At 47.0% G+C, this 14,929-nt stretch overlaps 2 protein-coding genes across 3 annotated transcripts in view; both read left to right on the forward strand.

Moving 5' to 3' along the window:
• Window positions 1–945: 945 nt before the first annotated feature.
• On the forward strand, window positions 946–10,599 carry cnga1b (cyclic nucleotide gated channel subunit alpha 1b). 2 transcript variants are annotated; one of them, XM_079589443.1, is made up of 10 exons: window positions 946–1,190; window positions 1,479–1,603; window positions 1,722–1,784; window positions 3,451–3,495; window positions 3,589–3,643; window positions 3,692–3,735; window positions 3,938–4,042; window positions 6,724–6,830; window positions 6,907–8,057; window positions 9,626–10,599. In XM_079589443.1, exons 2-10 carry the CDS (start codon window positions 1,518–1,520, stop codon window positions 9,842–9,844), a joined length of 1,875 nt encoding a protein of 624 aa, XP_079445569.1. In that variant the 5' UTR covers window positions 946–1,190; window positions 1,479–1,517; the 3' UTR covers window positions 9,845–10,599. The 2 variants fall into 2 exon arrangements, with proteins under 2 accessions (XP_079445569.1, XP_079445568.1); XM_079589442.1 differs by having other exon boundaries at window positions 3,589–3,735.
• A 119-nt stretch (window positions 10,600–10,718) lies between these two features.
• Window positions 10,719–14,929, forward strand: part of nfxl1 (nuclear transcription factor, X-box binding-like 1) — a 42,662-nt gene continuing 38,451 nt past the window's right edge. Inside the window, exons 1-4 of the mRNA XM_079589438.1 lie at window positions 10,719–10,849; window positions 11,199–11,483; window positions 11,585–11,697; window positions 13,804–13,934. Coding sequence (XP_079445564.1) covers window positions 11,210–11,483; window positions 11,585–11,697; window positions 13,804–13,934 — 518 coding nt within the window. The 5' untranslated portion in view covers window positions 10,719–10,849; window positions 11,199–11,209. The remainder of the gene's footprint in view (window positions 10,850–11,198; window positions 11,484–11,584; window positions 11,698–13,803; window positions 13,935–14,929) is intronic.

Below are 14,929 nucleotides of genomic sequence, written 5' to 3' on the forward strand. Positions count from 1 at the left end.
AATTGGTTGAAAACGACTCGCTCAAGTGTTTTAGCAATGAATGGAAAATGGGATACCGGTCAGTAGTTTTCTAGAAGTTCTGGATTTATAATGTGTTTCTTAAGGAGTGGGTTTATCAGAGCCTGGTCAAATGCTGTGGGAAAGAGACCAGTGTGAAGAGAGGTGCTGATGATATGAGTGAGTGCAGGAACAACTGAAGAAGAAATGGCCTGAAGGAGAAGAGTGGGGATCAGATCAAGCGAACAGGTGATTGGAACGGGTGAGTTTGGAGACTTCTGACTCTGAGAGCGGAGAGAATGTGTGTGTGTGTGTGTGTGTGTGTGTGTGTCTGTGTTTACTGTTAAGATGTGCAGATGAAGTGTTGAGTTAACCTGAACGCTGCAGGATTAACGGCTTTATGGGTAATTAGTCAAGAGAGCTGACTAGGCACATTATCAGATAATCTCTCAACCTGCTGCACTCAAGGTGAACATCACATACAACACACACACACATACACACACACACACACACACATACACACACACACATACACACACACACACACACCATAATTAACACATACATGTTAAATACACATATGAGACCAGAACTCAAAACACAAGATCACAGAGAGGAAACTGATGCTTTTAGTTCTAGTACTGATTCCGCGTACTAACTGAGGCACGACTGAGAGTTTTATACGTTGCTGGTTAATTGTTGTTGCTCAGAAGAGGCTGTACAAGAATATCTAAATGAAATGAGAGAATTCTAATGCCGTTATTGACTTCATGAGGAAACAGCGATCCGTGTGTGTGTGTGTGTGTGTGTGTGTGCGGGTGTGTGTGTGTGTGTGTGTGTGTGTGTGTGTGTGTGTGTGTGTGTGTGTGTGTGTGTGTGTGTGTGTGTGTGTGTGTGTGTGTGTGTGTGTGTGAGAGAGTGAGAGAGAGAGAGAGAGAGAGAGAGAGAGAGAGAGAGAGAGAGAGAGTGACCCAGTGTATCAGTTGTCTCCTGTGTAATCCCAAATCCCACTGTGCCTGTTTGAAATCCTCTCGTGGTCCGAGATCGATTGGGAATACTGAATAAAACCGACACCATTCAGGATTTATTACAAATGTACTGCCTTTCAGCAGAGAAAGTGTGTGTGAGAGAATGAGTTATACCTGTGATGATGATGTCAGCGCAGCGCTCAGGTGTGTGAAGGCAGTCAGGTGAGTCGCTTCACACACTCCTTTACGCTTTACTTCTGTACTTTTAGTTTAAAACGTCACTGTTGTTTGTGTTTATTACACACTCAATCCATAATCCATTGTTTCATATTGTTGTTCTTCCTTTTAACACTTTATTAAATGTTGTTAAAGTAAATGAACATTCCTCAGTTGAGTCTATTTGGCTTTTTTTACAAGATACATGCAATTAAAATGATGTAAGTATTGCATGATTGTTGTTTTGAAGTATATCTGCAGTTTATGACAGTGAAGTGTTGTTCTGTGCTGCAGATCTGTGTGACGGACAGGTGGCTTGACCAATCAGCTGCCATGTCTGCTCGAGTGAGGCCTCTGATCCCGCCCACATTTCTCGTGGAGGGGGTGGAGCCGGTTACCATGGACACAGGGGACATTATGTGAGCGATGCATTATGGGTGACAGATAATTGGATTATCTCGGACAGAAATCAGTGGTTGGTTAATGATTGACAAGTTATTATTGGTTATTGATTTGATTTGATTTGTTTCTCCGAAGAGAAAATAAGAACCCAGATGCTGGAACTCACTTCAACACCAACATCAACAATAACAATGAAGAGTGAGTATACACACACACACACACACACACACACACACACACACACACACTCACACACACGGGAGTACAGGATCTGCTTCGGGAGACGGTCATTGGGCATGCGGATGAGATGTCCACCGGAGCTGGTTCTGCATTATGGTGGTAGTGATGCTGGGCATATTCGTTTCTTCCAGAACACTGGAGTTTGTTCGTCTGTCCCCAGTTGATCCTCAGGATTTTTCTTGAGGTTCTTTGATGGAATAGTTCCAGTGCTCTCAGATGTCTGCAGGACTCCACACAGCAGAGTTGGAGAACCACAGCTCTGTAAACCAGGACCGTGGTTTGAGCCCTCAGGTCTCGGCATCTCGGCCCTAAGTTTGGCATAGGCTCCGCTGGCACAGCTCAGGCGAGGTTTAACTTCACAGTCTATATCAGCTTTGGAAGAGAGAACGCTGCCAAGGTAGGTGAAGTGGTCCATGCTTTCCAGAGTGGTGTAATCCACTTTGATGATGGGCTGGAGTGATGGCTGGTTGGGTGGTGGTTGATACAGAAGTTTTCTTGATGTTCAAGGCCAGACCCAGGGCTCCTGGGGTTATCATCGGCGTATTGCACTCCATGATGGCGGTATTCCTGACTCTACTCTTGGCTTTAAACCTGTTGAGGTTAAAGAGCCTACCGTCAGTCCTATAAAGGGTTGGGATCCCCTGTGGCAACTCTTGGACAGTAAGGTGAAGTATGGCTCCAATGAAGAGGGCAAATAGGGCGGGTGCGATGATACGTCCCTGTTTGACCCACAGTTTCTACAGTAAATGACTCAGATTCAGAGCCACTGTTGAGCACTGTGGCTGACATGCCGTCATGCAATAGCCTCAGCACACGGATGTATTTGGCATCCATGCTTCGATAGTATGCTCCACAGTGCCTGCCGATCCACGCAGTCAAAGGCCTTTGCCAAGTCTATAAAGGCCATGTACAGAGGCAGTCCTTGTTCCCGACACTTTTCTTGTAGTTGGCGAGCAGAAACGATCATGTCAGGTGTTCCCCTGGACGGACGGAAACCACACTGAGTCAGGGAGTATCTCCTCAGATCGTGGTGGCAGGCGGTCGACGAGGACTTGGCCTGTTGTTGACAAGAGCGAGATGCCTCTGTAGTTCCCACATTCAGCCTTGTCCCCTTTCTTGAATATGGCAACAGTTTGGGCATCCCTGGCTCTTCCCCTTCCCAGACCTTGATGAGTAGAGGCTGGATGTGGTGCCAGAGCCTTGGTCCTCCTTCCTTTAAAATCTCCGCGGGGATCCCATCAGGACCAGTGGCCTTGTTGTTCCTGAGATTTCGGATGGCATTGGGAACCTCAGTTAGGGTAGGAGGTTCCCCATGTGTTCTCTGGTGGGACTCTGCGGGATATGATCGGCCATGTCTGGTTCAGAAGTTCTTGAAAGTGCTCCTTCCAACGTGCGTCGATGGAGTCATTGTCTTTCAGAAGAGTCTGTCCATCTTTTGGGCGCAAAAGAACACCTCTGGTGTTACCTGAATACACACACACACACACACACACACACACACACACACACACACACACACACACACACACACACACACACACACACACACACACACACACACACACACACACTTGCATAAGGTGCTTTCAACCCTTTTAATCTGTATTTGTCTTTATATTTACAGAGAGGAAAAAAAGAAGAAAAAGAAAGAAAAAAAGGAGAAGAAAGAGTAAGATGAGATGTTTTTCAAACATTTATTTCACTCTCAGCTCCATATGATGATCTAACGTGCGTGTGTGTGTGTGTGTGTGTGTTATTCCAGGAAAAAAGAGAAGAAGGAAAAAAAGGAAAAGAAGGAAAAGAAGAAAGAAAAAGAAAAAGAGAAAGAAAAAGAGAAAGAGAAAGAGAAAGAGAAAGAGAAAGAGAAAGAGAAAGAGAAAGAGAAAGAGAAAGAGAAAGAGAAAGAAAAGTAGGTTCATCTTTATTTGCTGTCAGTAATTCCTGTCTCTTTGTTGTTGTTGTTGTTGACAGTGAAGTGTGTGTGTGTGTGTGTGTGTGTGTGTGTGTGTGTGTGTGTGTGTGTGTGTGTGTGTGTGTGTGTGTGTGTGTGTGTGTGTGTGTGTGTGTGTGTGTGTGTGTGTGTGTGTGTGTGTGTGTGTTTTTTGTTCCAGACCGAAGGAGATTGAAGTTGTGGATCCCGCAGGAAACATGTACTATAACTGGCTGTTTGTGATCACGTGTCCTGTGATGTATAACTGGATCCTGATCATCGCCAGGTGCCTGATCTTATCATATCACAGATCAAATGAGCAATATCTCTCAAAACTACACTATTATAGTGAGTTTGGGTTGTACGAGGTACCAAATAATATTGTTAGCGTGGGTTGTCCCTTCATTTTCTTCGGACTCCTGCTTACTTTAAAGCGGTGGTAAAATGCCCATTTCACAAGATGTAAAATAAGTCTCTGATGTCCCCAGAGTGTGTGTGTGAAGTTTTATCTCAAAATACCCCACAGATATCTTTATACAGCACGTTAAAATTATCACTTTTTGAGGGTGAGCAAAAATGCACCACATTGACCAAATGTCAAAAACTTTTAGCCTTTTATGTTCAAACCGGAGTCAGAATGATGGAGAGACTCGAGAAGAAGAGACACATGTAGAAGAACAGGACATTTCTGAATGGTTAGTTGGTGAATTTATGTAGATTATGTTGAGTTAACTATCTTCCAGTCATTGATTAGCATATTCTGTCATGATAATAAATCGTGTCCCGGGGGCGGGTTTATGTAAATTCTAGGGTTGGTGATGTCACTAATGGGAGGAATGCCGTGTAGTTCCTACCAGACGCTTGTTGTAGTCCTTAAAAACTATTTCTTTAGAAGCAAATATCTCCCTTTGTTTTGAACTTTGAGTGTTGCAACTTTGCAGATGTTGTTTATGATCAAACAGCAACAACTTCAGTCCTATATCCAATTTACCCTTCATTTCAAAAATCCTTGAAAAAACAGTTGCCTCTCAACTCCATTCTCACTTATCCCACAATGACCTGTATGAACAGTTCCAGTCCGGTTTCACTTCAGGTGTGCCCCAGGGCTCTGTACTGGGGCCCCTACTTTTTATCATTTACCTCCTTCCCCTCGGCAATATCAAATTTAACATTCACTTCCACTGTAATGCTGATGACACCCAGCTCTACCTCTTGACCAAACCCTCGTCCACTCTCCCGTCCCCCTCCCTTACTGATTGCATCTCTGAAATAAAAACCTGGTTTACCCAAAATGTCCTCAAATTAAACTGTAATAAAACCGAGGTTCTCCTCATTGGCACTAAATCTACTTTATCCAAAACTGACAGTTTTTCTCTCACCATAAGCCGCGTTTCCACGGCGGGAACTTTCCCCAGGAACTAGGAACTTTGGGCTGGTACTCGGTGTGTTTACACTGCAGGAATCAGGGTCTAAATGAAGTTCCGGGTAAATATTTCCCCTCCGAAAGTCCCTGCTGGCGAGGTGTTAATTTTCAAAGTTCAGGAACTTTCGGGGGTGGGACTTGTGCGCTGAACATGCTGATTGGTTGTGTTCATGCCGCATTTTGATTGGATGACTCCACGCAGCATTTTATTTTAACCAGCATTTTTATAAATCTATTGCGGTTCTTCGTGCAGGCGTTCGTCCCAGCCATCTCACGGTCAATGTCTGCATCGTCTAATTTTATAGCATTACGAGCTTTCTGAACACGCTTTAGTATCAGTGCTCGTCTCTTTTCTGCCGTTTTGTTAATTACCTCGTTAGTAATACATGACAAACAACTGCAGCACAGTTTGAATCTCCTTCATACTTATTATAAATGTGGCGCTCAGAACTGATTACTGTCCGCCGCAGACTGGGAGGAGCAGTCGCGCGCAGTTATAATCTTCCCGGTACTTTAGACTGCGGTGTAAACGCAGAAAGCAACCGGTCTGGGGCAAAAAAAGTTCCTAGGAAAAAAGTTCCTGGGACAAATTGTTCCGGGTAATTTCGGTGGAAACGCGGCAATAGATAACCCCTCTGTTTCGCCCTCTCCCCAGGTTAAGAGTTTGGATGTCCTTGACAGCACATTATCTTTTCAGCCCCACATCAATAACATTACCCGGTCTGCCGGCTTCCATCTATGAAACATCAATCGCCTCCGCCCCTGCCTTACCCCCACACTGCCGCCGTCCTTGTCCACAGTCTCGTCACTTCCCGACTGGACTACTGCAACTCTCTCCTTTTCGGCCTCTCACACAAATCCCTCCATAACCTTCAACTGGTCCAGAATCATAACTCGAACCCCCTCCCTCCACAACATCACTCCTGTCCTCCAACAGCTTCACTGGCTCCTGGTCCAGTTCCGGATCCAATTCAAAGTTCTCCTGTTCAAGGCCATCCACAACCTTGCCCCCCCCATATTTGTCTGGTCTCCTTCAGCCCTAACTCAGAAATATTGATTAATTCCCCCATTTCAAATCACAACTCAAAACACATCTGTTTAAAACTGCCTATCCCACTTGATGTCAATTGAAATGTTGTTTTATTATTTATCTTTTGTTGCTTTTAATAATAATAATAATAATTCAATTTAAATGTTTTATGTATCCCTGTACGATGTCCTTGAGTGCAGAGAAAGGCGCCTTTAAATAAAATGTATTATTATTATTATTATAAATGTTTAATTTGGAGGGAGAAGGTCATCTGAGAAATCTGAAAGATTTTAGTACATATATGAGCCCCGTGTGATGCAAACTGAGACTCTTCTTCAAGAAGACTTGGATCTCAGCCTGACTCTCTCTCTCTCTCTCTCTCTCTCTCTCTCTCTCTCTCTCTCTCTCTCTCTCTCCCTCTCTCTCTCTCTCTCTCTCTCTCCCTCTCTCTCTCTCTCTCTCTCTCTCTCTCTCTCCCTCTCCCTCTCCCTCTCTCTCTCTCTCTCTCTCTCAGAGCTTGTTTTGAGGAACTGCAGGAGGACTACTTGTTGTTCTGGTTCTTTCTGGATTACCTGTCTGATCTGGTGTACTTGTGTGACATGGTGTTCAGGACCAGGACAGGTGAGTCCGGCTTCTTCACGAGAGATCTGCGTGCTGAATGCTGAGCGTCTTGAGAGTAATCTGTGTGTGTTTGCAGGTTATCTGGAGCAGGGTCTCCTGGTGAAAGACGAGAAGAAGCTTCGCGATCGCTACATGCAGAGCCTCCAGTTCAAACTGGACCTGGCCTCCATGGTTCCCACCGACGTCTTCTACCTGCTCTTCGGCCTGAACTACCCGGAGATCCGCATGAACAAGCTACTCAGAGTCAATCGCCTGTTCGAGTTCTTCCAGCGCACCGAAACAAGGACTAACTTCCCGAACGTCTTCCGAATCTCCAACCTCGTGATGTACATTGTGATCATCATCCACTGGAACGCCTGCATGTATTACTCGTTCTCCAAGGCCATTGGGTTCGGATCGGATAAGTTTGTGTACCCGGACACCACGGACCCAGAGTTCGGTCGGCTAGTGAGGAAATACGCGTATAGCATGTACTGGTCCACACTGACGCTCACCACTATCGGTGAAACTCCACCGCCCGTCAAGAACTCAGAGTACTTCTTCGTGGTCACAGACTTCCTAGTCGGCGTCTTGATTTTCGCCACTATCGTCGGTAACGTCGGTTCGATGATCACCAACGCGAACGCGGCACGCGCAGATTTCCAAGCTCGCATCGACGCCATCAAACAATACATGAGCTTCCGAAAGGTCACCAAAGAATTGGAGAAACGTGTCATTAAATGGTTTGATTACTTGTGGACCAACAAGAAGGCGGTGGATGAGAGAGAGGTCCTGAAGTACCTGCCGGACAAGCTGCGGGCGGAGATTGCGATAAACGTGCACCTGGACACGCTGAAGAAGGTGCGCATCTTCGCAGACTGCGAGGCCGGGCTCCTGGTGGAGCTGGTGCTGAAGCTCCAGCCGCAGGTCTACAGTCCCGGAGACTACATCTGCAAGAAGGGCGACATCGGACGCGAGATGTACATCATTAAAGAAGGGAAACTTGCTGTGGTGGCGGACGACGGAATCACGCAGTTCGTGGTGCTCAGCGACGGAAGCTACTTCGGGGAGATTAGCATCCTCAACATCAAGGGCAGTCGCGCAGGGAACCGCAGAACCGCTAACATACGCAGCATCGGCTACTCAGACCTCTTCTGCCTGTCCAAAGACGACCTGATGGAGGCGCTCACCGAATATCCCGACGCCAAGGCCATGCTGGAGGAGAAGGGTCGGCAAATCCTGATGAAGGTACGAGGTGCTTCACTTTACGGGTTCTCAGTTAGAACGGTGTCGTGTTAGCGGCCCCTAAGTTAATCACTAATGATCTTTGCAACGGAAGTGAATCAATCAAAACTAACTTTATCTGGACAATAACTTTATTCTAGAGCTGCTGTAAAGCCTAAACACTCTCTGTTACTGTAATCTCCTGTGATCTCTGTAAAGCTGCTTTAATACACTCTATACTGTTAAAGCGCTGTATAAATGAAGGTGACTTGACTTGAGAGCAGTTGGGCCCTATGAAAGAATATAAAGTTGGGGCCCTACCGCACCCATTCCATTAATACAGTTGATCTCTGGGGCCCCAAAAGTGTGTGGGCCCTTAGAATCGTCCTTAGAATCGTCTATAGATATATTTCTCATGTCTGAGAGGCAAGTATACGCTGAGTTTCGGTTCATTTATGTGATGTGCTCAAGTTCCCTGAGACCGAACCGACAGAAAGCACCATTATTTTACAAAAGCACAACGTTTTGTTGTTATTGTGAGTAAAAAAAGAAAGAAAAGTAGACCCTTTACAGTTTGCATTACTCTTATCTGTATCATGACCCAAAGTGACAGAGTATATTGAGTTAAATGCAGTGATGTGTGTGTCATGCAGTAAGAGCTCTCCACACAAACACTTGGATATGGTAATAGCGCACATTTGTCTAGGTTAGCATTAGAGCGAGCGGACTTGTAAAGTTGCTACTACTTGCATGTTTCAAGTGATAAGCCGTATTTGAGGTTGATGAATGATAGGCGAATGTTTGGATGTGTGTATGTGTGTGTGTGTGTATCAGTTGAAACCCGGTAGTATTTTCGAATGACCTCCATCATGTCCCCCTGAGACGAGAGATTTCTGTATTGTGTGTCTGGAAAAAAACTCAGAGGACGCAAAACTCATATTGGCGAACAGACAGCAGACAAACGGCTAGTGACATCAACGGCAATCCACCGGTCGATCTACGTTCCTACTCTCACCTATGGTCGTGAGCTTTGGGTCAAGACCGAAAGGACAAGACCCCGGACACAGCCGGCCGAAATGAGCTTTCTCCGCAGGGTGGCTGGGCGCTCCCTCAGAGATCGGGTGAGGAGCTCGGTCACTCGGGAGGAGCTCAGAGTAGAGCCGCTGCTCCTCCACATCGAGAGGGGTCAGCTGAGGTGGCTCGGGCATCGGCTCCGGTGACTCCTGGACGCCTTCCCGGGGAGATGTTCCGGGCGCGTCCCACCGGGAGGAGACCCCGGGGAAGACCTAGGACACGCTGGAGGGACTATGTCTCCCGGCTGGCCTGGGAACGCCTCGGTGTCCCCCCGGAAGAGCTGGAGGAAGTGTCTAGGGAGAGGGAAGTCTGGGTGTCTCTGCTCAGACTGCTGCCCCCGCGACCCGGCCCCGGATAAGCGGAAGAAGATAGATGGGTGTGTGTGTGTGTGTGTGTGTGCGTGCGTTCGTGCGTGCGTGCGTGTGTGAGAGAGACCTGTTTCCTCGGTGTAAAACTCAGAGTATATAGCAGATTGCCCCAGCCTGGTGTGACTGTGAAGCTCTGCTGTTCCTCCACAGGATAATCTCCTGGATCTGGAGCTGGCCAAGCAGGGCCCGGACCCGAAGGACATGGAGGAGAAGGTGCTGAAGATCAGCGGTGTTCTGGACGAGCTGCAGACCCGCTTCGCACGCCTGCTGGCCCAGCACGAGGCGGCCCAGGGCAAGCTGAAGCAGCGGGTCACCAAACTGGAGAAGAAGATCCCCGACTCGGGAGGAGCGGAGCTCTCCGGGCCCTGAGGGAACGTGTGTGTGTGTGTGTCGTCAGCACTGCCAAACATGCTCCTATCACTCAGTGCTTCTGTCTTCATCCAGTACAAATATCTAAACACTCTTAAATCAAGATGCATTCACTAGATGAGTAAAATTACATAAGATATTATGTCCTGTTTTCCGGGGGAATTAATCAGTTGATGCTTAAAAAAAGCAAAATTATCTGCCAACGGGGTCAGAAAAATAATCTTAATTCAAACAAAAACTATATATATATATATATATATATATATATATATATATATATATATAATTTTGCTTGTTTTAAGCAAAAACTCAATTAATTTTTATTTATTTCCCCAGAAAACAAGACTTAATATCTTATGTAATTATACTACTTTGGTAAATGCATCTTGATTTAAGAAATGTTTGATATTTGGACTGTAAACGAGACAAAAACACTGAGTAATAAGAGCATGTTTTGCAGTTAACCAACAACATAGAATGAAGAAATCTGCTAAATGCAAATGTAAGATATTGTACAGATGATTTGGTTAGTACTGATTGTATCATGTTCTAAACATGTAATTTATTCTCTTCCGTGAGAGAATGTGAGGATGAAATAAATCTTTTTTTGTTAGCAGTAGTAGTGTCACTCAAAACTCTTTGTATTTAGAGAGATGCTGCTCTAGCAATGTCAGTTAAAAGTTTAATCAAAGAACTAAATGGGCTGTGAAATAAAAATTAAAATACTTCTTCAATAAAGAATTTCTGACCAACCCCTTTTATATGGCGTTTGTATTTATTTTGTACCTATTTATTTATCTTACTAATGATGGACTGATAATGTGAAAGGCAGACGTGTCTTTAAAACGACTCCATCTGAACACTGATGGGAGTTGTAGTTTTTTCTGAGAGGTTTCCGCCTGACTGTCAACTGCTAAGGACTACATCTTCCGTCATGCTCTGCGGCGCTGACGTCTTCCGCATGCGCGCGGATTCCTGAGCTGCTCGTCAGAGTGACTCGTGTCGGTAAGACTCTTTATTATTTGAAGAAAATTATTTTTCTTTACAGTTCGCGTATTTTTCTCATAATTATACACTGATTTATTAAATGATCCGGAGAAAGAACAGTCGCTTTTATTTGAAAGCTGACATCAATCTGCTCTTCAGTGCTTTCACCTTGTTCACCGTTTATGTCAGTTATTTTGCCGTTTTTCATTTTATTAATTTTATTTTACCCTTATTTACTACGTTTGATCAGTGATTTCACTCCTGCTTGATTAGTACAGTGTTTCATTGGTGATTTACAGTGGTTTGTGATCGCGTCAGATTCAGTCCCTCAGGTTTCCCGCCTGTTTGATGACGTGTGTTGTTTTAGGGGTCGTTGTCATGGATCCGGCCTGGAGACAGCGGGGTCGAGGGCGGGGTCAGGGCAGAGGTCAGGTCACGTGTCCTCCCGGGCCTGTGAGGTTAGAGGTCAGAGGCGTGTCGTCTGAGACCCGATTCGAGGAGATCAGGAAGTGTGACCAGGCAGCCGCTCAGCGATTGGCCACTGAGCCATGCAGCTCTTCCTCTGAGGATGAGGATGATGATGAAGATGAAGATGATGGGAAGCGAGGGAAAATCCTTCAGTCTGCTCTGTCTCCGTACACGTCTCACACAGGTGCTGATGATGATGATGATGAGGAAGAGTGAGCAGAGGTCATCATGTCAATAACGCATCTCTCTCTGTGTGTGTGTGTGTGTGTGTGTGTGTGTGTTCAGGTGACACTGATGTCCGTCTTCTGGAGCAAACGAGGCATTATTTACATGATGTGTGTCAGTCTGGAGGAGTCACATGTCTCATCTGCATTGCGTCTGTCAGGAGGACACAGCCCGTGAGACACACACACAATCACTCACTCACTCACTCACTCACTCTCACTCTCACACTCACTCACTCTCACACACTCACACTCACTCTCACACACTCACTCACTCTCACACTCACTCTCACACAACTCTCACTCACTCACTCACTCACTCTCACTCACTCTCACTCACTCTCACACTCACTCACTCACTCACTCTCACACTCACTCACTCACTCACACACTCACTCTCACACTCACTCTCACACTCACTCACTCACTCACTCACTCACTCTCACACTCACTCACTCACTCACTCACTCACACACTCACTCACTCACTCACACACTCTCACACTCACTCTCACTCTCACTCTCACACAACTCTCACACTCACTCACACACTCACTCTCACTCTCACACAACTCTCACACTCACTCACTCACTCACTCTCACACTCACTCACTCACTCACACACTCACTCTCACACTCACTCTCACACTCACTCTCACACTCACTCTCACACTCACTCTCACACTCACTCACTCACTCACTCACTCACTCTCACACTCACTCACTCACTCACTCACACACTCACTCACTCACTCACTCACTCACACACTCACTCTCACTCTCACTCTCACACAACTCTCACACTCACTCACACACTCACTCTCACTCTCACACAACTCTCACACTCACTCACTCACTCACTCTCACACTCACTCACACACTCACTCACACACTCACTCTCACACTCACTCACTCACTCTCACACTCACTCACTCTCACACTCACTCACTCACTCACACACTCACTCACTCACTCACACACTCACTCACTCACTCACTCACTCACTCACTCTCACACTCACTCACTCACTCACTCACACACTCACACACTCACTCACTCACTCACTCACTCTCACACTCACTCTCACACTCACTCTCACAATCACACACTCACTCTCTCACTCACTCACACAATCACTCACTCTCACACTCACTCTCACACTCACTCTCACACAACTCTCACACTCTCTCTCACTCTCACACACTCACTCTCTCACTCACTCACACAATCACTCACTCTCACACTCACTCTCACACTCACTCTCACACTCTCTCTCACTCTCACACACTCACTCACTCTCACTCTCTCACTCACTCACTCACTCACTCTCACACTCACTCTCACACACTCACTCACTCTCACACTCACACTCACACACTCACTCTCTCACTCACTCACTCACTCACACAACTCTCACACACTCACTCACTCTCACTCACTCACACACTCACTCACTCTCACTCACTCACACACTCACTCACTCTCAAACTCACTCTCACACAACTCTCACTCTCTGAGAGTCTCACACACTCACTCACTCACACTCACTCTCACAACTCTCACACACTCACTCACTCTCACACTCTCTCTCTCACACTCACTCTCTCACTCTCACACTCACTCTCACACTCTCTCTCACTCTCACACTCACTCTCACACTCACTCACTCACTCTCACACTCACTCTCTCACACTCACTCACTCACTCTCACACTCTCTCTCACTCTCACACTCTCACACTCACTCTCTCACTCTCACACTCACTCTCACACTCTCTCTCACTCTCACACTCACTCTCACACTCACTCACTCACTCTCACACTCACTCTCTCACACTCACTCACTCACTCTCACACACTCACTCACTCTCACACTCTCTCTCTCACACTCACTCTCTCACTCTCTCTCACACTCACTCTCTCACTCTCACACTCACTCTCACACTCTCTCTCACTCTCACACTCACTCTCACACTCACTCACTCACTCTCACACTCACTCTCTCACACTCACTCACTCACTCACTCACTCTCACACTCACTCTCTCACACTCACTCACTCACTCTCACACTCTCTCTCACTCTCACACTCTCTCACTCACTCTCTCACTCTCACACTCACTCTCACTCTCTCACACTCACTCTCACACTCATACACTCACTCACACTCACTCTTACACACTCTCTCACTCACTCTCACACACTCACTCTCTCACTCTCACAATCACACTCACTCACTCACTCACTCACACTCTCTCTCTCTCTCTCTCTGTGTGTGTATCAGGTGTGGAGTTGTGTCTGCTGTTACTGTATTTTCCACATCACCTGCATCCAGAAATGGGCCAAAGACTCAATCTTCCTGGTGTCTTCAGTGACGGACGAGGACTTCGGCAAGAAAGATCATCCATGGCCATGGTGAGAATCTGACCAATCCCCTCATACCGATCTGACCAATCCCCTCACACCGATCTGACCAATCCCCTCACACCGATCTGACCCATCCCCTCACACCGATCTGACCAATCCCCTCACACCGATCTGACCAATCCCCTCACACCGATCTGACCAATCCCCTCACACCGATCTGACCCATCCCCTCACACCGATCTGACCGATCCCCTCACACCGATCTGACCGATCCCCTCACACCGATCTGACCAATCCCCTCACACCGATCTGACCAATCCCCTCACACCGATCTGACCAATCCCCTCACAGCGATCTGACCAATCCCCTCACAGCGATCTGACCAATCCCCTCACACCGATCTGACCAATCCCCTCACAGCGATCTGACCAATCCCCTCACAGCGATCTGACCAATCCCCTCACACCGATCTGACCAATCCCCTCACACCGATCTGACCAATCCCCTCACACCGATCTGACCAATCCCCTCACAGCGATCTGACCAATCCCCTCACAGCGATCTGACCAATCCCCTCACACCGATCTGACCAATCCCCTCACAGCGATCTGACCAATCCCCTCACAGCGATCTGACCGATCCCCTCACAGCGATCTGACCGATCCCCTCACAGCGATCTGACCGATCCCCTCACAGCGATCTGACCGATCCCCTCACAGCGATCTGACCGATCCCCTCACACCGATCTGACCAATCCCCTCACAGCGATCTGACCAATCCCCTCACACCGATCTGACCAATCCCCTCACACCGATCTGACCAATCCCCTCACACCGATCTGACCCATCCCCTCACACCGATCTGACCGATCCCCTCACACCGATCTGACCAATCCCCTCACACCGATCTGACCAATCCCCTCACACCGATCTGACCAATCCCCTCACACCGATCTGACCAATCCCCTCACAGCGATCTGACCAATCCCCTCACAGCGATCTGACCAATCCCCTCACAGCGATCTGACCAATCCCCTCACAGCG

Source organism: Phoxinus phoxinus (assembly GCF_949152265.1).
Source record: "Phoxinus phoxinus genome assembly, chromosome: 18".
Taxonomy (NCBI): Eukaryota; Metazoa; Chordata; class Actinopteri; order Cypriniformes; family Leuciscidae; genus Phoxinus; species Phoxinus phoxinus.